Consider the following 24,494-nt stretch of genomic DNA (forward strand, 5'->3'; position numbering starts at 1 on the left):
ATTCTTATTTTTATGCACTACTTATCTATGGGTCACAAAGCAGACACTGGCCTCTCAAATTAAGCAGGAAACAATTTCCTCACAACTTCCTTCAAGTGAGCAGTTAATACTAGAGACTACAAAAAGCATCAATGATCGCTACTCTCCCTGAAAATAAGCAGTTTTAATCTCGCTAGCTTTAACCATTAAAAGCTGTAATGTGCCACAGATTTCTGGTGGGCTGTCTTGGTTGAAGTCTGTTCCAGGGCCTCACTACCTTCACAATAAAGAACTTCTTCCTGTCCTACAAGGTGATAGCTGATGGCTTTTAACAATGTCTGTGGAGTTGAAGGACTGAACAATAAACAGAACTGCACATGGCTGAAGTAGCAGGCTGTTTGCAAGCTGCGTTGGATGAGATAAATCCTGTTAACTTCATTGAAGTTATTTGGACTTCTACCAAATGCTCATGAGCTTCTGATGGGCTGTGGGCTGATTCAAAACTAGAGCATGACCAGCAGGTCAAAGGAGATGATCCTGCCCTTCTACTCTGCTCTTGTGAGACCCCACTTGGAGCACTGTGTGCAGTTCAGATGTTCTCAACACAAGGACATGGAACTGTTGGAACAAGTCCAGAGGAGGCCACAAGGACAGTCGGGTGTTGGAGCACCTCCCATATGAATATAGGCTGAGAAAGTTGGGGCTGTTCAGCCTGGAGAAGACAAGGCTGTGTGGAGACTTCATAGCAGCCTTCCAGTATCTGAAGAGGGCTACAGGGATGCTGAGGAGGGACTCTTCATTAGGGACTGTAGTGATAGGACAAGGGGGAATGGGTTTAAACTTGAACAGAAGACTTTCAGGTTAGATATAATGAAGTCCTTCCCTGTGAGGCTGGTGAGGTGATGGCACAGGTTGCTCAGAGAAGCTGTGGCTGTTCCATCCCTGACATTGTTTAAGGCCAGGCTGGACAGAGCCTTGGGTGGCATGGTCCGTGGCAGGGGGTTGGAACTGGATGATCTGAAGGTCCTTTCCGATCCAAACCATTTTATGAGTCTATGAATCAAAGTCTTAGATCTGAACTAATCTTTTTGAGGGTGGTGGTGTGGAAAGAAAATGAAACTCAACACAGAATTTCATGCTAGTGTGTTCTGTATTGGGTTCTTCATCTGACTTTGAGGAGATCAAGGCCAGCCAACAGCATAAGAAGTTGTACGCTGTGCTGATAATGTATAACATTATGCTAAATTGGTGAGAGCCAGGAGGTCACACTTGATTATTTCACCTTAAATCTTTAAAAATTGAAGAAATACCTTGTCTTTATTTCATGCCTCCTGGAATATTTAGATTTTGTGCCTAAAGCAGTGAAACTTGTCAGGCATTTAAAGGGGCTGTACTCGGTTGTCTTCCATATACCTGCAAAATGGTTCATTTCTTTGTTTTCGAGACATGTGAATTCAGAGAATGAAATATGGACAGAACAATGGGAATTGCATTTCTTAGCACAGTCAGTACCTACCATCCTCCCTGCCTGTGGTGTAGGGAGATAATTCTATTTCATTTACATTTTTAGTTGCTATCTCCTATGCTTTAGTTCAGCCCAAGTGTGCAGGGACTATTCTCTGATACTCAGCACTGTGACAGTGCTACTGCCAAGTGTCATTGGTACTGTCAGTTGTGCTGTGTGGGCCTGCTGTTCTCTAAACACAGATAATGAGCAAAGAACAAAACTTCTGATCCTTTTGGGCTGTTGTTTCTATCTTCAAATTGACATAATGGCTTTCTCCATATCTGAAGGGGGCCTACAAGGATACTGGAGAGGTACTCTTTGTCAGGGACTGTAGCGGGTTTAAACTTAGGGGAGATTTAGGTTAGATATCAGGAAGAAGTTCTTTACTGTGAGGGTGGTGAGGCACTGGAATGGGCTGCCCAAAGAAGTGGTGAATGCTCCATCCCTGGCAGTGTTCAAGGCCAGGATGGACAGAGCCTTGGGTGACATGGTTTAGTGTGAGGTGTCCCTACCCATGGCAAGGGGATGGAACTGGATGATCTTAAGGTTCATTCAATCCAAACCATTCTATGATTCACTTCTACAGCCAACATACAGGGCTTATGTACAAGCTTACCCTTGTGTCAGCTTAAAGTGAGAGTAGTTAGGTGAAGATTATCTTGAAGAGCTTTTTATAGAGCAATATCTGAGAATTATGTCTCCCAAAGAGGAGAGGGTTTGCTGAAAGACCTGTATGGGATGCAAGCATGCAGGGAGCTATGATCCTGTGCACTAGCTTCTCCCTCTGACTGATGATACAGACACTTGATGGTGCCTCTCATTCCTAGTTTATTTTGCTTCCAAAGGGAGTAAGTTTTCTTGCACTGAGAGCAAAAAAACCTTTCTAAAAAGCATGTATGAGGGGACTAGTCAGAGGTAGCCTTAGATGGTAATTTCCATGCAGGAACTTCCTTTCAAAGAACAGAAAGTGATGGGCATCAGTCCCTTTGACTTCAGCAGGGCTTGAACTGAGGCCAGACTGGACTAGAGGAAGTGGGTGAAAGCAGAACTAGCGTTAACACACCATTTCATTTATACTTCAAAGCAGCAGCTTGCTTTGCTCCACTGCGTGACTCCTTAAAGCAGAATCTTCTGCAGAAGCTGCTCAGAAACACATCCTGGTATGCTGGAAGTGCTGGCTTTGCCATAGTGCTTACTATACAATGATACATGGCCATACAAGGCACTGCTGCTAGAGGGGAATGTAGACTTCCTTCAACTCCTGAGCAGGAGCTCCTGTCCCGCAAGGTGATGGCAAATGGCTTTTAGTAATGTCTGTGGAGTTGTTCAGAGCCTTTTCTGAACAGGGCAGTACATAACAAAATACTCTTGCCTGTTTTTCAGTGGAAAGGGAAAATGGGAATAGAACAATCTATTGAGATGAGAAAACAGTTGCTTTGCTATGAGAACGTCTGTGATGTGTCTCATTCTGGGTGCTGGTATAAAGACCCACCATTTATCTGTGTTTGCTAGAGCTTTTCAGCCACTGAAGAACTGTTGGAATGGTTGTGACAAGAGACATGGATGTTTCTACTGTAAAGTAGAACAATCTGTAGAACAGCTTTTCACACATAAGGAGTCGAGGATGTTATTTCCCTGCTGGTCTCCCTATCATGCTGTCTCCTAAAGCCCTCTAGCCCTGCAAGCAGACACTTGTTCTTCAGTGCTCAGAGCTGTTGCAAGCTCACAAAGCAGCAGTTGCTAGGTGGTATTTTCACTATTGCATAAGGACTGGATGATTAATTGCTGCTGTAATACTTTGTTTTCCGAAATGCCTCCCTCCCCAGTGCTCATCAGAACTGGGGGCTATTAAATAACTGATCCACAGTGGCATGTGTAAAATCCCTGGCACTGGACCTCATGGAGGTATTCAGTGCTTTTGAATACAAACAAATTGCCCCAAGCTTTTGCCGTTTTGTCTTTAATTAGAAGAATATCTATATGGATGACAGGACAGTTTTCCTGCTTGCTATCACTATGTGGGTCTCTTGGATCCCCTGTCTGGAGGGATTAGCTGTAGAGAATGAACCATAAATAGCAGTGATTGAACTAAAGCTGGGAGAATGATAGAACAGAGCAAATTGCTTTGTAGCTTGGAAAAGCTAAAGTAAAACAATTGCAACTTGAGTTGATCCTTTAAAAATGTGTGGTAAAGTAGAAGGCTGTAGCCCTGTTTTTTGACAGGGGTGAAGATGTTTTAAATATTTGACTGTCAAAATATTGCTTTGAATCTGAAATGCTTTTCTTCCTCATGTCTTTGTTAGACTGAGGAAGCCTTCCAAATGAAAACCATTTTGGTCAGAGAAGATCAAACTTGCTTTCGAAAGCCTTTGGTCTGAACAATTAGCCCTGCTCAGAACTGTAGGACACTCTGCAAAACCAGAATGTTTCAATACTGTTTAACCTGTGACATACTGAAGGTTCACGTCCAGTTTTTTCCTCTCCTCTGAAGTTAATCCTCCAAATGTGATGGATTTGTAATTCAATCTGGAAGGCAGATGGAAAACATGACAGGCCTTTGCCTGTTAAGGCTCTGAGAGACCTTTCACATGGGTGATTGTACCTTTGCTGGTGTAGTGCGTCTTCATGCTTATTTCACCCTTGTGAGGTAACACACTTTAGGCAATACTGGTTTGTTCCTAGGCCTTGTCCCATCCCTTGTCCAGTGGAAGAATTTCTTCATGCCAGTAATGCCTTGAATGGAAGCATCAGTGATGTGAATATTTGGTATGTTTATTGCATCACTCTGATACCACTTATCACTGTAGTAGTTTGTAGCTGGTTACTTCTCAGCTCCGTGCATCTCCATTGCTTGGAGAAAACAGAGTGGCAGGAAAATGGAGAGTGTGGTTAAGGAGTGTCAGCAGTAAAGCTGATCAAAGCAATTCCTGCCATCTCCTGCCTTCATCACTCATTCATTTCTGCTGGAGCTTTGCAGCACTCAAAGAGAGAGAAAATGTCAAGAGGGCCTGTGGGACATCTCAGATGCCCTTCAAATGGGGGGGGGGGGTTGAACAAGGAGCTGCATCTTCACTGTGACTCCCGGAGGATTTCACAACCTCAGTAAAGCCTAAATGGTGTTCATGGACTTCATTTGTGCATGGTAAGCAGAATCTGGAGTTTCAGTTGCAGCACACAACTACTAATGGCTTGTGGAAGTTGAAACCGGTTTGTTTATGTTCTCCTCATTAGCTGCTTCGGCTTCCAACATAAAAATAACATTTCATCATGTACTGTTTGTTTCTGACAGGGCCTGACCTGAGTAGGCTGGTGCTTTCCTACAGCATATCCTGGAGCTGTTTAAATGTCCTTTGGTCTTTGCAAGTGCCTTGTCCAAACTGTGTGACTCAGGATGGGGGGTAGAGTTCCTGTCTGAGGCTTTCCTTGTCAGTGCTTTTAATCACTGAAGTGATAAATGTGTGCTAAAAGCAGACTTCCTTAAACAGTTGTAACCTCCCAAGGGCAGGTAACAGAGTTTCTGCAGAATAAAAGAAGTCAAATACACAAAGCTGAATTCTAGTAGAAGGCTGGTGTGTTCACAAAGGCATAGTCACAGTAAGAGTTCCCTCATTGCAAGGATCTGTTTGTTTTGGGGAGCATGTTTGGCTCAAAGCTAATTCCAGCCAAGGAAAAACTGGTAGCAATTGCTCTAGACTATGTCTAGTAGAATAGAAGTTGGAATCGATGAACAGGCAAAACCCATGGGTATTGTTATGTCTGGATGTTTTGTTAGAAGTGACAAATCTAGTGACCAAAACCTCTGAATTAATGGGGAGCAAGGAAGATCACGATGGTATAGTCCACCTCTTCCAGTTTTCTTAATGTATAGGACTTTCAAGTTAGTGGGTTAACATGATGCGAGAAGGTGCAGTTTACATCTTCCTGCTCTTCCACAGAGCATCCTGTGATTATGCATTCTGACAGACTTATGCTAATCTTCAGTCTCTGCCGTGCCTTGTGCAGTATCAGCGTAGAAAGCAGGGAAACACCTTGTTCCTTGCATTTAAAATGGAAAAGATAAACAAGATAAAGATAAACAAAAGCTAACCTTGGTTTTCTCCTTTGTCTTTGCTCATTTAATACATTTAATACAGAAGAAAAACTGGGTGAATCTTACCAGCTGTCAGTGAAATGAAGCCTCTGTCCTGGCAGGCTGTGATACACATAAATGTGTCATAGGAAGAAACAAAGCAACAAGAAGAGTGTCAGAGAGGGAGACTGTTTCTAAAACTGATTTTTATTTAGCTTTCATTTCTGGTTCTGTCTCCCTTGCTATGAAGACAATAGGTAGTGTGCAAGTTTGGGGTATTTTTAGTGGTACTTTACTGCTGCAATGGCCTTTATGAGCTGAACAGGTTGTCCTGAGAAATGGTAAATGCTCCATCCCTGGCAGTGTTCAAGGCCAGGTTGGACAGAGACTTGGGTTGATACGGTCTAGAGTGAGGTGTCCCTGCCCATGGCTGGGGGTTGGAACTGGATGATCTTAAGGTCCTTTCCAACCCAAACCATTCTGTGATTCTATGACTTTCATACGTGTAGTGGTAACTTGTAACAATAGTCCCTGTCCTCATGGACTTGCAATTTACATGGAGGAAGCAAAGATTATAAGAGGAAGCAAAAGCAATAGTAAGTAGGCTGGAGTTCCACAGCCTGTCAGGAGTAAAACCAGGAATAGCAACGCATCAGTGAAATCCCAAAGAGGCTGGTGCCCACGCTGCTGTGCACACAGGAGGATATCCTCAGACTATCCTGTATCTGCCTGTCCTCAGGAAATAATTCAGACAGGATGAGCACTCAAAACAGCTCTGAGTGTGTGGAGGGTGGAGCATGACTCTTAAAATCCCCTGGCTTGATTTCACATGGAATACCCAAGTTTGGGAATATCAAACTATTGTGTAGAGGACTGAAATTCAAGGTGTGACAGAGAGGCTTGCCAGAAACTCAAAAGCATAAAACCATCAGGAGCTGGTTTACCACCTCTCATGATGTGAAATGCTTTGGTTAGAAGCTACCCTGTGAATTATAGTCTATTTCGGTAAAGACTTGGGTTTACTGTCCTATCTCTGTAATCACTAATGACCTTAAGGTGCTACTGAGAAGGAAGTGGGTTTTAGGCCACATGTCCTGTTTTGTCTTTATACTTTGCTGATTGCCATAGTTCCTGAATACTTCCAGGAGTATATTAAGCAGGCTAACATCTGTACAATAACATCTGTTGTGCCTTTTCTGTCTTCTCCCCAGGGAAGATGTGTGGCAGAGTGGCTTGTGTTATTTTAAATGGGCTTCAAAAAGAACAAAAACATTAAAAAAACACCAATCCTGAGATAAGTCATCTTTGAGCTCAACAGAAGCACAGTACATGGCATATACAAGGTAAAGTCAAGGCAATGTGCCATGTGTTCCCAGCAGAAGGCAGCACAATGGGTTACAGTGTGGGTGTAAGTGGACCAGTCTGGAGAAGGCTCCTAATCTTGAGCTGGTGAGCTGCACTTCACGGTAGACAGTTTCTCTGAGCTAAAGAATCAGAGCTGCTGAGCTGTGTCTTCAGTCTGGAGCTCTCTTCAGCCTTTGGATGCAGTGTCTCATGCTGCCTTCTGCCTGTTTAACCCAACTCTGAGAGCAGTTCTCAGCAGCCATGCTTTGGGTAGTGGCTGCAGTCTTCCCATCTGGAGCCGGCTGCTGCTTAAGCAATCTGTTGTGTGTATGTCTGTGTTTTCCCCAAATGCTTTGTGAGTCTTTGAACTCCAAAGATGTGCAGGGAATTGCAGGGTCGTTCCTTTTTCTAATCAAACAAGGTTCATGAATATCTTTATACATGGAACTGAACAACCTTTGTCTCACAGCTGTAGGTCTCCAGAGTATTTCCATCCTGCCTACCACAGCTGACAAAACCTTCATAGAATCACAGCATGGTTTGGATGGGATTGGACCTTAAAGCTCATCCAGCAGGGACCCCTTCCACTAGAGCAGGTTGCTCCAAGCCCCTGTGTCCAACCTGGCCTTGAACACTGCTAGGGATGGGGCAGCCACAGCTTCTCTGGGCAGCCTGTGCCAGCGCCTCAGCACCCTCACAGGGAAGAGCTTCTGCCTAAGAGCTCATCTCAGTCTCCCCTCGGGCAGGTTAAAGCCATTCCCTTTTGTCCTGTCCCTACATCCCAGATATCTTGTAGGCCCCTTTCTTGTCTCCTTTAAGCTTAGACATAGTTTATTACTTTCAGTACTCCTTTACTAGTAATAGAATGACTCTTTGTGTCAGTATTTTATGTACATCATACTTTCATTTGTAAAACATTGCTGTTGTTCTTCTGCTGATGCCTGTACCTTCTTCTAACCAAACTTCTGTTTACAGGACCTTAACACTTTAAGCAGTGTAACTGGTTTGGATTAGTCCTAGGATAGTTTATTTTTGGAATGGAACTTTATATGTCATCTGGTCCAACCCCCCACTCCAAGCTATATCCATTTCGAAACCACATTAGGTTGCTCAGGACCTTGTACTTCCTTCTGACATCCTGGCAATAACTGTAATTATGAGTATTGTAATTAGAAAAACCTCATCTATGCTCATACACCTGTACTATTGTTACTACTAACCAACATGTAAGGAATTATAAATGAGGACTAAACTGCTGTTTTCTTTTGTTACTGTGGTCTGCTCTAATTAAGTCTGGTTGCAAAAGTCAGTGCTGGTTTCTTACTTCTTTGCGTAAGTGTGGAAGAGAGATCTTCTGGTTCATTTTTTGAATGAAATTTGACTTAAAGCTAAAAATACCCGGGTGATTTAAGTTGTAAAATGTACTTTAGACATTTTGAGGGGCTTATTATCTGTTTGTATACCTGTTCCACAATGGATGGTGAAGGGAAGCGCTTGTTGAATGAGAACCAGCAGCTCCCATTGAATCACAGACTGGTTTGGGTTGGAAAAGACCTTAACATCACCTAGTTCCAACCCCATACTGCCATACTCGGCCTTGTGCTCCTGCAGGCTATACGGCAGCTCCATCTGCTGTTCTTAAGCTGCAGCTTTCCTTCTGCAGCCAAACCTTTGTGTTGATTCTTGTGCTTCTTTGCTTTGTATGTGCTCTGACTTAGTACACTGTCAAACAGATTTTACTCTTGTGAGGAGATATTTCTTGGGACACCTCCAAAACTGTGTTTTGATGTTCTGGATTCAAAATATCCTTGAGTTTCCTGGCAATGACCAGCAGTTGTCGACATCTCCCTCTTTCCCTGACTGCTTCATCACATCAGGGACTTTTTTTTTCAGTCATATTGTGTGTTTTACCCTTGCAAAGACAAGTCACTACAAGCTGTGAAGCTTCATCGTCTAGCAATAAAGGAGTTCCTGCTCTTCCATTGAGTAATAGATACTCGTGACTTTCTCTTCTGGAGAAGTCTGGACCTGTCTGTGCTGCTTGGGGTTTTATACAGGTTTGTAGTTTGTGTTACGAATATGATGAACAGAGGCAGTTCAGCTGCCGTGAAGCTATCAGTAGTTTACATCTTGAGGGAGAAATGGGAAAGAAGATGGCAGTGAGTGAGTCTACAGTGTGACTCAGGGTGAAGATGGAGAAGCTTGCCACTGTGGTCAGTGTGGTTACTAAAACTGGCAAAGAAAACTTAAATTCCTGTACTTTTCTCTCCCTCACTATTAAGAGGCAGACTCAATAGAGAATTGTGATTTGGGGTTTGTTTTGTGGGAGCACATTGACATCCCGCCACAAGGAAACTGTGTTAAATCATATCTCTAACTATATAAATTTATATATAAAGTTAACTATCAATTGGAAAGATATATTCCTATTGGAATAGTACTATCCTAACTTGCTAACTTTTATGGAATAGGAGCAGTAAGATGGGCTTTAGAGTCTGCTGTGCACAATACCCTACTGAATAAACTCAGCCTGGTGTCGAAAGGATGCTTATCTGTTAAATTACTCTGGTTTTTTTTTCTCCTTATATTCCCCCTTCCATTGTATCATATAATCATAGAATAGGATGTTTGGGTTTTGTCTGTTGCATATTAAACCTGCCTGCACTGAGAATGTTTTGGTACCTATCATTGTAGTCCATGAGAGTTAAATGCTTTTTGTAGCCTTGTAACTGGGGCTGTGGCTTCAGGCAGGAAGGTTGCAGAATCAAGTTTTAAAGCTAAATGCATAGTTTAGATGCGTCCTGTCTGCCTTTTATGGACTCATTCATGAGCCTGTTTTTTCCTGTCTCTGGCTAGTAGTCTAACCAGGAAAGTTAAATAGGAAGAAACTTCTCCCCTTTACAAGCAGACCTGGAACAGAAGATGTATTAGCTGTACTTCTGATAGTGTTGGAGTATAAAGTGTACCATGGTTTTTATTGGAGGTGCCTTATCCAGTCCCTTGTCTTTAACTGTTGCAAGGTCTTACGACCAAAGACTTCCAGTTGCTGACCTTGTTCTGCCTTTCTGCATCTAATAACTCTTATGCCTGATGTAGACAGTGAAACTACAGCTGATAACTGCAGATCAAAAAGAAGCAGGTGAGTTGTCAAGGTCAAATAAGCCCAGCGTGTGTTGTCAGCATTTTTCAGTGACAGAGCCCTTAAATACGTGTATGAGAACATCATCACATACTTAGTAAGTAGTCTATGGTCCCACTGAGCAAAACTGTGGAACATACATAAATAGGTTTTATCTGGTTGTGGAAGCAGTCACTGACATCAACTTATTCAGGATGAAGACCTTGTCTCTTCTATCTGTCAAGGCTGTACATGGACCTTTGGCTGTGCCTGCTGCTGTGCTAGCAGTGAGCTGCAACACTGCTCTCACTTCAGCCTGAGAGTGAGTAAGCTGTGGGAGTTTGGAAATGACACATCACAGCAGATTGTGTTTCTGAAGTTCCTGTGCTCCCTTTGACCCAAAACAAGTATAAGTACATGGCTTGGAGTACTGGATCCTGTAGGTTGAGAGTTAGGCTTTCCTGAGCTGGTTGGAGGAACCTGCCTAGCAGTTGGGTCATCATAGAATCACAGAGTGATTTGGGTTGGAAGACCATCAAGTTCCACGGGCAGGGACACCTTCCACTAGAGCAGGTTGCTCCAAGCCCCTGTGTCCAACCTGGCCTTGAGCACTGCCAGGGATGGGGCAGCCACAGCTTCTCTGGGCACCCTGTGCCAGCGCCTCAGCACCCTCACAGGGAAGAGCTTCTGCCTAAGAGCTCATCTCAGTCTCCGCTCTGGCAGGTTAAAGCCATTCCCCTTGTCCTGTCCCTACAGGCCCTTGTCCAAAGCCCCTCTCCAGGTTTCTTGTAGCCGCTTTGGGCACTGGGACCTATTCTAAGGTGTCCTTGGAGCCATCTCTTCTTATGGCTGCCCCAGCCCAGCTCTCTCAGCCTGGCTCCAGAGCAGAGCTGCTCCAACCCTTGCAGCATCTTCATGGCCTCCTCTGGACTTGCTCCAACAGCTCCATGTCCTCCTTATTGTTGTTGCCCCCGAGATGGACACAGGACTGCAGTGGGGTCTCACGAGAGCGCAGCAGAGGAGAGAATTCCCTCTCTCAGGCTGTTCAGGCTCTGGGGATGCAGCCCAGCACACTGGCACTGCACTAACAGCTAGTGCTGGAATTTGTGCGTGTTTTTAATGCTTACTTGTAGATGTTCTCAGAATATCTACAAAAGCTGGTTCCTGGAGCATCTGAGAGATTTAGCACAGGTGTTGATGTCAAGGCAAATGGGTGAGCAGAGATCTTCCAGCCAGCAGATGTCAGGCTGTTACCACCAGCAGGAAACTGGAAGGAAAAGATGATGCTCTGTGCTGGCAAGTCAGATTGGCAAGCTACAGCTCACCTTCAGCTGCTGAATAGAAGTAGTGATGATTTGTGAATACATGGTAACTAAACAGGATAGTTCTTCTGGACTAGTTTTATGTTTTGGTTTAGTTTTTATAGTAAAAGCCTGTGTGGGTCTTTCAGGCTTTTATGCCCATGGAGGGAGTTAGCTTGTAAAAGCAACTGAAACTCTCCAGTATGAATGCACACATAGAGAAGGGGATAGTGCATACAAAGCAGTGCAAACTGACCTTAACTGAAATGGAATTTCTGATGAGGGAATAAAGCTGACGCTGTGGGGTTTGGTTAGGTACTATGCATGGGCTTGCAGTGTTTGTAAGGCAGTGGAAAGAACTGGGGAGGGTATGTGGATTAGTGAAAATGCAAAGAGAGAAGGAGAAGCCTTCCACAAAAGTATTTGAACTAGCACAGGAGCTACAGAGACTTAGTGTGTCTTATAATAATAATAATAATAATAATGATAATCAAACAAAAATCCTAACTTCCTAGCAGGAAATCCACTTCTTAACAGGAGTCTATTTAAAGAGGGAGAGAAGGAGGTGTTGGGGTTTTTGTTTGGTTTGCATTGCTTTGGGTATTTTTATAAGTAAGGCTAGTAAGGGATTTTCCTAAGACTCAAAACATTGCAAGACAATTTATCTTTACTTGTTGATAGAGTTGTGTTACATCAGATACTTTGTGACCCTTCAGCAGATGTATCTGATTGCCGAAGTATGTGTAAGATAGCTTATGTTAAGTATGATGCTATGAAAAAGGCATGGATTTAGTCTTTACTGGCTGAAAATAGCATTTCTCCTTCAGCACAGGCACCTGTAATTTTGGCTGCTTTTCTTTGTAAAGCAGGAGAATTTTAATGTATTAGAAATATAAATGAATTCAATGCCTTAATGATTTTTATCTCTGTAGAACTTCTTTTTGTCTTTATTTTCTGTCTGCAAAGTGGCTGTCAGCACCTCCTGTGGACTCCAGGAGCAGTCTCAGCTTTCTGACCCTGTTTTTTGTGTTATTACAGGTTGATCACTTTGGATTTGATGAAGATCTTACATTCCAGCAGCGGTATCTAATAGCAGATCAGTACTGGAGGAGAGACAATGGACCAATACTATTTTATACAGGCAATGAAGGAGACATCACCTGGTTTTGCAACAATACCGTATGTAGAAAATAGGTTCTTGAATTACGGTCTTTCTGTCCAGTGGTGGCATACTGAAAAAATAAGGAAGAACAAGGTGACAGTGTCAGAATATCATTTAAAGAGGTTGTTATAATGGTTATGGTGGTTGTAGGTGGAAGAAGCTGAACAAAAGCACAGAAAGCTTTAGGGGGTTCAGAGTCCTGTTAAAAGCCTATAAAAATCAAAGAGATGTGCTCATATTAACTTCCTGGGTAAGTGAAGAACATTTACAGAGAAACATAAGATGCTCCAAGCTAAGAATGTAAAAAATTTGGGCCAAATTCCACCTATCCTAGTACTTTAGAGTCCCCACATAAAAAAGGATATTTTGTTAGGGCGTTGTTCTCTATGAGAAAAATGTGAAATGAAATGAAGGGGGCTGGAAATCAAACATAAATGAATTCTTGTTCTCTGACAAGACCTGGGAAGCTTTTACTTCCCTGACTGATACAAATACAGCATGGAGTGTGTGGGTATTTCTCTCTGCTTCAAGCCAAAGTACCAGTAACACAACAGGAGGTGGCATGTGCTGAGCTGAAAGCAACCAGGGACTGCTTACGTGTTGTTCTGTCAGCAGTCAGTCTCTGTCTGACTCTTTCCATAACTGGTGTAACAAGCTGCTGTCAACAAGTAATAACAAGTTGCAGTTAGTTAGGAGTTGAAAATAAGTGTGTTGCAATGCTCTAGGTTATTGTTTACTGCCAAACAGATGGTGTGTTCTGTAATGTAGCCCTAACTCAAATTCATGCTCTTCTCCTGGAGTATTTATTTCCAATGGGTTAGGCTCATGCCGTAGGAGTTCTGGCCTGTGTGTACTCACAAAACAATTCTGTTTAATGTTTTGCAGTATTAAAATACACATATTTTCTTTGTATGTGTCCCTGTCTCTGGGTGGATATCAGTTTTGTGTGGTTTACTTCAGTGATGCTTTAAAGCCAAATTGCACTCTGTCTTTATGATTACATTTTGATAGTGGTGCCTTTCTAATCAAAGAATAAGAGTTGGAATACACTAGACTGAAAGTAGAGACTTTCAAAAGAATTGATTTAGCTTATTTCAGTACTTCTTTTCCTCCAACCAGGGTTTTATGTGGGATGTGGCTGAAGAATTTAATGCCATGTTGGTATTTGCTGAACATAGATACTATGGAGAATCTTTGCCATTTGGGAATGAGTCTTTCAGTGTAAGTGTTGTCTTTTGTCTTCCTTAGATGTTTTCTATGCAAACATAATGCTGCCTATTGTAATTTTTACCTGTGCAATGACTGTTTACCCCAGTAAGATTCAAACGTGCTAGAAGAACACAACTATTTTTGTAACTACCAATGCTAAGATAAAAAGAAAAATCATTCTGAGTTCTCCTGGCACTTTAAGGCACTTAAGACCTGCAAAGAAAATTCCATTTGTTATCAGGAACAGATTTGGAATTCTACACCTGCTGTGGGGGATACAAAGGCTGCTGCTGGGAATCGCTCCTGTGCTGTATATAACCTGCTTGCTTTGTCTCAGGATTCCAAGCATCTGAATTACCTGACATCAGAACAAGCTCTGGCAGACTTTGCAGTACTCATTGAGTACTTAAAGACAACTATTGCAGGAGCCCGGTACAGCCCTGTCATAGCTATAGGAGGATCTTATGGAGGAATGCTTGCAGCCTGGTTTAGGATGAAGTACCCCCATGTGGTAGTTGGGTGAGTGTACTTACCCTGCTAAAACACAGAGCAGGCTTTTGTTACTTCCCTGCTATAAATACTGCAGCACTGGGTGAAGCACCATTGATTTTTTTTCACTACTTGGGAGGAAGAATTAAGTTATTTCGAGTTTGGGAAGAGGCACTGTTTGACTAATGAAGACAACTGTAGGTCAGTGGGTACTGAATGGTGTATATTTTCAGAGCTATCTGTTAAAACAGTTATTAACACCTACTATGCCCATTTTTTTGGGGGGGGGAGAATCATCAAAATTCCTGGTTTTTAATCTCTTCAATGCCTTAATTCCCCTTAGGAAAACAGGAATAGCAATTCCCCTGCATTTGTCTGCTGGAGAGTAGATTTTTGTGGGCAGAGGCTCTCTTCAGTTGAGTTTGCACAATGCATTTTGAGAAAGACCTAGTTGCTAGCTGAGAATGAAAAATACTGAAGCAAGACTGAATTCCTGCATTATATATTTATTGGTACCTTTGTACTAGTGTTGAAGGCTCCCAGTCTTGAACAGCCTCTGCATGCAGGCCTATGGAAGAGTTTTGTAGCATTATAGTTAGTTTGCCTAGGACTCAGTGTTCCAAGCTGAATTGCAGATGCTGCTTTGATCCTGGCTGTGGGAGGGTGTTGACCAGGGGGTGGAAGCTCAATTTGCAGAGGTTCAGGATCTCTTTATGTCCCTTTGCAGAGCTCTGGCAGCCTCTGCCCCCATCTGGCAGTTTGGTGATTTGGTTCCATGTGGCACTTACTTCAGCATAGTGACCAATGATTTCAGAAGGAGTGGGACAGGCTGCGCAGAAAGCATCCGGAATTCCTGGAATGCCATTAACAACCTTTCCTTAACAGGTAAGACCTCATCAGTACTGTTTCCAAAGGGTTGTAATGTTCAGGATTGTGTTGTAGAAGCACAGAATGATTTGGGTTGGAATTGGTTAAAATTATCCAGTTCCAACCCCTGCCATGGGCAGGGACATCTTCCACTACAGCAGGTTGCTCCAAGCCCCTTCCAGCTTGGCCTTGAACACTTAGCAGGCTTGTGTTATGGCTTTCACCTGTGTATGTATTGGGTTTTTTTGAAACTATACTCTGTAGTACTGGAAAATGCCAAATGAATTTATTTTCTCTTTAATGTCTGCTTTGTTGAATCACAGCTTCATTCAGGCCTGGTGCAATTCAGAATCCAGGTCCAGAGATCCCTAAGGTCTGACAGCAGCTGACTCCAGATCAGAACCTCAAGGCTTCTATGCCTTCTCGGCAAAGCAAGCCAAGTGGTTGTTACTCTATTAAAAAAAAGTAGTTTAAATGCCAGCTGAGGCAACTGGGTGTAGAAAATCACTGAAATCCTTATGGGTGTTCCATCCCTGGTAGTGTTCGAAGCCTAGTTCGACAGCCTTGGGCGACATGGTCTAGTGTGAGGTGTCCCTGCCCATAGCAGGGGGTTGGAACTGAACGATCTTAAGGTCCTTTCCAACCAAAACCATTCTATGATTCAGTTCTCAGGACTCCATTGGACTTGATCTCTTAAGGGTCTCTTCCAACCTAAAATGATTCTATGATTCTATAGCTACTTTAGAGGAGGTTGTAGCAAGGTGGGTGTTGATGTCCTCTCTTAAGTACCAAGCAATAAGATGAGAGGCAATGGCCTCAAGTTACACCAGGGGAGGTTCAGATTGGATATTAGGAAATACTTCCTTTCTGAAAGAGTTGTCAAGCATTGGAACAGGCTGCTCAGGAAAGTGATGGAGTCACCACCCCTGGAGGTATTTAAGACATGTAGATGTGGTACTTGGGACATACATTAGTGGTGGAGTTGGCAATGCTGGGTTAACTGGTGGACTTAAGGTTCTTCTCCAACCCAAATGATTCTATAATTCTGTATTGCATTCACATCTAGTTTGGAACCATCTGATCTTTAGGGTCCCTTCCAACCCAAACCATTCTGTGAAGTCAGTCCTTGGTTTTTTGTGTAGCTATCTAAGCTGTAACATGCCCATACACTGGAGTATGCAGATATTTTTCTCTTCAGTTAGAGATGCTGACTAAAATCTGATCTGCTGTGCTTGAATGTATGTTGAATAATTTCTCCAGATTAGTTGTAAGTGAAACTTGCTTTTAGCAGCAGCACAACTGACCTGTGTGTTAATGAAACAATACACTAATTGTTCTTTTATCTCTTATTAAAGATGCAGGTTTACAGTGGCTTTCCAACACATTCCGGTTGTGCAGCCCATTAAAAAGTCCCCAGGATGCTGTTCTACTGAAAAACTGGCTGAGTGAAACATGGGTAAATTTGGCTATGGTGAACTACCCCTACAAAGCTGACTTCTTGCAGCCTCTGCCAGCTTGGCCTATACAGGTAATTGCGAATCAGTGTCTTGTAGAATCAACCATTTGGTTTAACTAATTCCCTTCAAACCATAAAACCTGCTTGGAATGGAAAAATGTGGAAGCTGTGCTTGTCTGTAGGGAACAAGGGAGGGATCCACTTCCCAGCTTCCACAATGAAAATGATGGAAAAGATTACACAGGGGAAGGGAAGGATAGTAAGTTTGCTTCTTGGCCAATGCAAGCTGTGCATCTTCCAACCCCAGTCTATACATGGAGCTTCTTTGTTATATATTTGCATGTGTTATCTTTTATTACAGAAGAGCTAAACACTTTATGATCAATTTTCAAGTATGGAAAAGGGATTGAAAAGCTTGCTGAATGAAGTATTAAGTTTGCACTGTTTATAAATGTTTTTAATCAGGAAATGTAGAGTTTCGGGTTCCTCATAGTAACATCCACTACGCAAATGGATACTGCTTTTTATGATAATGCTCAGGGTGTATCATTGCATAGAAGGATGCTGTCTGGAAGTGGACTGACTGTATTTTGACAAGTAACTGATACCCTCTCAGGTATGATGTATTTATCATTCTTATAGATCTAGACTCCTCCTTCTCTGTTTCAGGAAGTCTGCAAGTTCTTGAAGGAGCCCAGTCTCCCTGACAAGTCGTTGCTGCAGAACATTTTCCAGGCAGTAAATTTGTACTACAATTACTCAGGAGGAGTCTCATGCTTAGATATGTCTGAGACTGCAACAAAGAATCTGGGCCAGATGGGTTGGTACTATCAGGTATGCACTCTGTCCTTTCTAAATAGCAACCCAGTGAGTTTTTTTGAGGTGGAGCTGATGAGAATCGACAAGTCATGCAGCTGTCAAATGCCATTTGAGCTGTTTTTTATTGAAGCACTGACAGCCTCCTGGGAATACATCTTGTTGCCCTGCTTGTTCTTTCAGGCTTGCACTGAGATGGTGATGCCCATGTGCACAGATGGTGTCAATGACATGTTTGAGCCTCAGAAATGGGATTTTGATGTACTTTCAGAAGAGTGTTACAGGCTGTGGAGAGTGAGGCCTCGCCCCTCTTGGATTCTGTCTATGTATGGAGGGAAAAACATCAGTTCACACAGCAACATCATCTTCAGGTGAGCCTTGTTTCAGCTTCAAGTGGAGCCTTCCACCAGTTAGTGTTGTCAGTGCAGAGAGCCTGCACTAAGTAACAAAAAGATCTGTTTCCAGCTGATTGAAAGATGGGCATGCTTTGTGTTGCTCTTGAAACTAATATGGTCAATCTTTAGTGGCCAAGGAAGCCAACAGTTCTGTCACTGTGACTCTAAAAGAAAAGTCTGGGTTGGGATGCTTCCAGCTGTTGTTCTTCCCATATGGAATCCTTATCTTGTGGCCAAAGTCCAGGGTTCCCATGCTGGTAAATCCCTCTAGCTTTTCTGAAGCCAAAGCACTGTCTCTTTGACATAAAAAGAAAGTCTAAAAAAGCTCTGGCTGTAACACAGCATCTCAGTCACTGAAATTGTTGCTCTGGGTGATAGCCTTGCAGAGGCGCTGACGTGACATTCCTTTTTCCCTTTGATACAGAAAAGAGTGGGAAGTAACTTGGGGAGCTCTCCTGTTACTGCCAATTGCCCTTTTATTTAGTGGTAATTTGGCAAGTTTCAGGCAAAGAGATGTTTCCATTCTAGACAGGCATATTGCTAATACAAAAGTTTGTCTGAAACACATTTGTATTGGGACAAAAAGTGAAAGAAGTGTTTCAGTCAAGCGCATGCTGATTGCTTTCCACTCAGCTTCACTTCAGCCGTCCTTATTTTTAAGGTTAAACTGTACTTTCTTTAAAGGGAGGTTCGTGTAGCTGTACTTCTGCTGTGAGGTGATACAGAGCTAAGCTAAGTACTGGCTGTTGGTGAGGGTGTTGGATGGAAAGGAGGTGTTTAGTAAACCTATTGAAGCCTGTGCTTCAGGATTCTGACTGGCTGTGCTGATTCCCCACTGTGGGCAGCTCCTGCAGATATATATATATATGTGTGTGTGTGTATTCCTTTATATTGTGGCTAAAACTGTGCAAGGCCTTTTAAGAAACAAACCCTGCATTTCTTTAAACTAGAATCAGTCAGTTGGACCTGGTAGATAGATAGGTGTGTATTTTAAAAGCAGAAAGTCCTTACTTGAACTGGGGATTATGCTCTGGATTTCAGCTGTTAGCTTTGGTCTGTTTGGCTCCAAAGGCCTGTGGCTTTCTTCTTGTTTGCCTCTTGCTGTTTCTCTCCCAGCAGGATATCTGCTTCAGAGTGAGAAATTCCACCCTTTTTTGGAGAACTTTTTAATAATGAAATAAAATTGTTGGTTTAACTTATTTCCTGCAGGGTGTTCTTATTTCCAAGCCCTCCCAGCTCTCTGTACAGTAGAAACCCGCTTTGTAAGCGATGGACAAGCAAACAAATCTAAATAAGTGTTTAAGAATTTATGCCAGCTGAAGGAGCTTGAAATGAGAAAAGCTTGAAAGCAATCAAATGAATGGAGCAGTGCTATACACACAAAGCTGGGTTGTTTGTCTTCAAACAAATACATTGTCAACACTGTACATTTATATAAGAGCCTTTTATTCTTGATCACTACAGAGTGTGTTCCAGAAAACATCCCTATGTTTACCAGGGAAAGCAGCTCCCTGTGGGGTGAAAGCTTCAAGTGTCAGGCAACTTGCACAGCATTCTAGTGCAGGGAGGGGAAAAACACTCCTTCTGAAGCGAACCAGGGTAGGATGGATTTATCCAGGATGCTTAAACTGGTGGTGTTGCCTCTCCCTCTGTGAGCAGTGCATCACTGTGCAGATTCACACTGGTGGATGGTACACTATCAATGCAGGAATCTCCCTTCTTGGAGGTATGTGGTGCGTGAGTGGTTACTTAGCTGTAAGCAGATACTACTTCCCTGTCCTGGGCAGCACAACTTTATAATAAACACTGGTTTGAGGGAATTGGGGTTTTCAGAACCTGTTTTGCCCTTTCTCTTCCAGCAATTTCCACTCTTATTGGAATACACTGTGTTCTTGGTGTGGAAATGCTGCACGGTGGAAATGGCATTTTAACACTGTTCATGCAGGTGGTGGCAGAGAGCAGTTGGTAGTCTTGTCACCAACATATTATGGTAGTCAGAGTCAGCCCAGGGTATATCAGACAGCACAGAATTTGGTGTGCACAGTGTAAAAACTGGTGGTTTTCAGTCTGGATGGATCACAGCTAGGCTGCATGTTTCAAAGTTAGGGCACTCGCCTAGTTCTGCACTGGCAGGGGAGAGGCATCAAGTGAAGGTTCTGTTTTGAGAGGTACTGGAGCTATGTGCAGAAGAGGGGATTGTTAGCATAAGAGAAGGGAATGGAGGAAAAGAAGACAGAACAGTGCCTGGCTGAAGAGAAAAGGTGAGAGGGAAAATGTTAATCAAAGGAAACTTGTCAGTTGTGAGAGTGGGCATGTTAAAAAAGGATGCACGGACAGTGCTGCTGTGATTGCCCAGAACAAGGAGAGGTTTTACACACCAGGCTGGAGGGCTGAGGAGGCTCTGAGGAGATGATAGGAAAGGGAACATTTTGCTGTGGGATAGGCAGGACCCTATTTACAATGTCAGGGCAATACTAGGAGTAGAACACAGGACTAGTGTGCATTAGTTTCCGAAGCAGAGATTGCCGCTGCTGGAAAGGAGTGGCTGACTTCTTTATTCTCTTCTATTACTTCTGTTTATATTGGGGAAACTCCTGTCCTGTAAGATGGACAACTGAGTACTTATGTGTTATGCTTAGTTTAACACAATTAATCTATTCCAGCTGGTACTGAATCATCTTACTCTGTGTAACTGTTATGGCTTAAGGTTATTTCATAACGAGCCCTCCTCTCAGCAAGTACCACTTCCCAACCTGCGTCAGTGCCTCTGGTGCCGTCACTTGGCAGCAGCTGCAGAGGATGCAGCCACAAGCTCCCAGAAAACCCAGAGCCAGGGTTGTTTTCTTGTGCCATGCTTTCTTTCCACATGATTGGGACCAAAAGATCCAAGCTAATGTACGTCTTGGGTCTCTCAGCAACTCATCCCACTGTTGCCAGGGTGCTCTGCTGATTCAGGCAACCTTTTAAATCCAATGCTTTTTGCTTTGGGCAGCTCTGGATGCTTTTTGTTCTGCAGATACAAAATGTTTCTTTTCTAAATCATATTGCGAATCACTGAAAACAAAGGACTACAGAGATACTTGGAGGGGGTTTAATGATGAAACAAAGTATGAGTTCAGCCCTCATCAGCCTTGTACTCTGTTATTTCTACAAAACTCTTTTTTTACTCATTATTTCTTTCTGTTGTTTTGTGGTGCTGCCATTGTGGTATTTTTGTTGCTGCTTATCTCTTAAGGCCCAAGGATGTTTTAGGATCCTCCTAGAAATTTACACTGCCATACTATAGCCCATTTCTAGTGTTTCCTTTAGTGAGCAGGTCCAGTGTAATTAAGTAAGGAGCAAATCTAGATCTGCAAAGTTCCGTAAGTACATGGATGTTGATTCTTTTGTGCAGAAAGATGGACCACTTGTGGGAAGAACATTGTGATAAAGGAAAATACAGTAAGCCCAACGCTACAGATGAGATGCAGACCTCTCACCCTAGTTCAGCCATTGGCTTGCTCTGTGAACCAGGCATGTTTTGGAGCCAGATTCACAGTGCAAGAAATCCCTTCAGTGATTTGATGTGAGGGAGGAGGGGGGAGTAAATTGCATCAACTTGTCCTGTCGCACAGAGTCAGTTTAGATGATTTCTTGAGGGATAAAAGCTTTATTCTAATATGGTGGTTGTTAGAAATAAGGGGACTAGTGGTGTTCAAGGCCAGTTGGGCAGAGCCTTGGGTGGCATGGTTTAGTGTGAGGTGTCCCTGCCCATGGTATGGGGGTTGGAACTAGATGATCTTAAGGTCCTTTCCAACCCTAAGTATTCTATGACTAACAGGTCCAAGGGTTTCTCTGCAGAACCAGGTGGGCACCCAGCTGAGACAGCAGAAGTTGGAACTTCCTGAAAATCCAGCTCTAAAGGGTTGGTTGTTAGTTTATGGCAGACTGACGAAGGGAAGCAAAGTGATTTGGTTTGGGAATTTGCACATGTGTTGGTACAGGGGACCTGACCCTTTTATGACAAAGGCAGGTGGCAGCCAGAGACTGTGGCACTATTGTATCTGAGCAAGCAGGTAATGACAGGCACATAGCCCTGCTTAAACTGCAGTAGCTCACACCTCTGTCAGCAAGGATCCTCTCAGCAGAGGGGTGGGCACAAGACACTGAGGCAAGGCTGAGGTCTGTTTCTGTTAGCACATATGCAAAACATTTTTTACTGCGAGGGTTATCTCCCCTGTGAGGGTGCTGAGGCGCTGGCACAGGGTGCCCAGAGAAGCTCTGGCTGCCTCATCCCTGGCAGTGTTCAAGGCCAGGTTGGACACAGGGCCTTGGAGCAACCTGCTCTAGTGGAAGGTGTCCCTGCCCATGGCAGGGCGTTGGAGCTGGAGGAGCTTTAAGGTCCCTTCCAACCCAAACTGTTCTGTGATCCTGTGAAAGCTGGTTGCGAGTTGACTTCTGTGTGGATGTACCCTAATGAGATGTTCTTCCCTTACAGCAACGGTGGCCTGGACCCATGGTCTGCAGGTGGGGTGACCCAAAACATCAGTGATTCCCTCGTAGCAATTGTGATCCCTGATGGAGCCCATCACCTGGACCTGCGCAGCCTCAACCCTTTGGACCCTAAATCAGTGCAGCAAGCTCGAGCCTTGGAAATCTGTTACATGAAGCAGTGGATTAAAGAGGCCAGGCACAGCCACTGAAGTGGTGCTGCAGCAACTGTGGCCACTGAACCTCCGCTGGCTTTGCTGGGAGTAGGGCCAGGCCCTATCACATGGTCATTTGAACATTTCACTCCTGCTTCCTCACCTGTGTTACAGTACTAACCATTGCTTGTGCCCATGAGGAGCAGGCAGCAGATGGATGGAGAGCATTCTCGGATAACAAATTTCAGTCAAAGTGCATGGGTTGAGCTGCCTGCTCTGGCTTGCTTTCCTCTTCTGCTCTTCTCAAATGCTGTACTTTACCATGAAGTAAAGAGCTCTTGTTCTAGGGTTGATGCCTTCCTCACTGTGCTAGGTGGTTGTCCTGGCTGCTGGTATATACAGCTGATTTAAATGGCAGTGCTGTTGATGATGAAACTCCTGCTGCCTTCAGTGGCACTGGATTTCAGGCATCTTCAGCTGCTGTAAACCATCAGGGGCAGGGTGATAATGGGGAGCAGAAATCACATCTTAATGTGATGCTTGGTAGGGAAGGCATTGGGAAACTGGCCATGCTGTTTGTAAAGAAACCAAACAGTCCTTTCCCTTGGGAATCAACACTGGAAAAGAAGTAAATATTTCCTTTTTCCTTAGTTTTCTGGCAGCTTATTAGTCAAAGCTGCCTCAGGTGGCTTTTCCATTCTGTGCTGTACCAAATGGTCAGGGCTGGGCCCAGACTCCCTCTGCTGATAACTGGCTGAGCGTGCACAATCTGCAGCAGCGTTTTGTTCCTGCTTTTGCTTGTTTGTCCCAATTCCAAAATATCTGCCACTGTGATGATGGTTGCCAAAGAAAACCCTGGGTATCTCGTGTGTGTGTGTGTGTGTGTCCCACAAGCACTTAGTTCTTTCAAGCCAGGAAGCTTTCGAAGCTATTCTCTTGAGCAAACGTGACACTTGTGCTGGCTACATCTTATGAAGTGACAAATAATAGGGGCTGTGCCTTGTGTGGGTTCTTCCCTCCCCCCTACTTTGTGCATTGTTCACATTCTGCATGATCTGTTTGCTGATGGCTCCTCAATAAAAGCCTTTCTAAACAAAAATTGTTTGCAGGACAAACTGTTGAAAGCTCGGAGCGCAGCTTTCCCCTTGGAGCAGCGCGGAGGCTGATGCTGAGCTCACCCAGCCAGGTGCACTGCTCCTCCTGTACAGCTTCCAAACTGCCCTGATTCGTGGGACAGCATCTGTGACATTAATAAATGGCTGGGGCAGTCCTCTTGCCTTCCAGCTTTGGCTTCATTCACACTGAAGCCCTTCTACAGAAAGGAGTCTTTGAAGCTTAAAGGGCAACTCTGTTTCAAAAAGGCTGAGGCAAGGCTTCTTGTCCCCATGCTCTTAAAATTCCAGTTCTATGGAAAAGTTCTCTCAGCTTTGATATGCCTGATAGTTGAGTGTTTTCTTAAGACACCACGTGGCCTTTTCTGTTTCCAGCCTTTTCCCATCCTCTGGGGACAAAGCGAACCCAACACTGAAGTTTTACCTTTTAAAACCCTCCTGTGCATCTTCTTTCCAACTGAGTTCCTGGCATTCCCTTGTCTTGTGTTCTACAGTCAGCATCTCTCATCCTCTTGAGCAAGGTAATTACTATGGAGAAAAAGAGCAGAAAGGAACTACAGGGAGATAGGGGTTATGCAGAAGTTGCCTGCTGACTGAAAGCTGTTGGTAATCCCTTTTCCCATGGTTCCAATTCTTGGTTCTCTGCTGGAAATGTGCCCCAATCTCTCACATTTGTACTTTGTAACAACATGGTGGCTTGAATTTTTTTCTTTAAACCAATAAAAAATACCTTTTTCTTAATCAAGGGGGTTACAGTTGAGTTTTTAGAAGTACCATTGTATCATCCGAGGTGGTAACTGCTGTGTGGTGATGTCCTGGTTCATTGCAGGGCAAGGAATGGAACCTCCAACAGTACATGTAAGTTTGGGGATCACAAATGGCTTAACTGAGCAAGCAAGAGCCTGGTTCCACTGCTCCCACTGATTGCTGGGGGTGTTACTGCAAGTTCTGGGATGAATATTTCCGTGTTGTATGGGGAAAGATGTAGGGATAATCATGCCCTGGGCTGCAAATGGTCCAAGCTACTGTATATTGTGGATCAGCT

At 43.6% G+C, this 24,494-nt stretch overlaps 1 protein-coding gene across 2 annotated transcripts in view; it reads left to right on the forward strand.

The window, feature by feature from the left end:
• The window catches only part of PRCP (prolylcarboxypeptidase), a 29,849-nt gene extending 5,659 nt beyond the window's left edge, over nucleotides 1-24,190 (forward strand). The window contains exons 1-9 of one of the 2 annotated variants that reach the window (XM_061343781.1): nucleotides 11,207-11,385; nucleotides 12,357-12,497; nucleotides 13,600-13,701; nucleotides 14,027-14,208; nucleotides 14,906-15,063; nucleotides 16,401-16,573; nucleotides 17,171-17,335; nucleotides 17,501-17,688; nucleotides 22,190-24,190. In XM_061343781.1, the coding sequence (XP_061199765.1) occupies nucleotides 11,368-11,385; nucleotides 12,357-12,497; nucleotides 13,600-13,701; nucleotides 14,027-14,208; nucleotides 14,906-15,063; nucleotides 16,401-16,573; nucleotides 17,171-17,335; nucleotides 17,501-17,688; nucleotides 22,190-22,394 (1,332 nt within the window). In that variant the 5' untranslated portion in view covers nucleotides 11,207-11,367 and the 3' untranslated portion in view covers nucleotides 22,395-24,190. Of the gene's footprint in view, nucleotides 1-11,206; nucleotides 11,386-12,356; nucleotides 12,498-13,599; nucleotides 13,702-14,026; nucleotides 14,209-14,905; nucleotides 15,064-16,400; nucleotides 16,574-17,170; nucleotides 17,336-17,500; nucleotides 17,689-22,189 lie in introns of those variants that run through there. The other variant, XM_061343780.1, reaches the window with a different exon arrangement.
• Nucleotides 24,191-24,494: the final 304 nt, after the last annotated feature.

This window comes from Neopsephotus bourkii, unplaced genomic scaffold, assembly GCF_033783945.1.
Source record: "Neopsephotus bourkii isolate Nb327-2 ecotype Australia unplaced genomic scaffold, CSIRO-AGI_Nbou_v1 NB_1825, whole genome shotgun sequence".
Taxonomy (NCBI): domain Eukaryota; kingdom Metazoa; phylum Chordata; class Aves; order Psittaciformes; family Psittacidae; genus Neopsephotus; species Neopsephotus bourkii.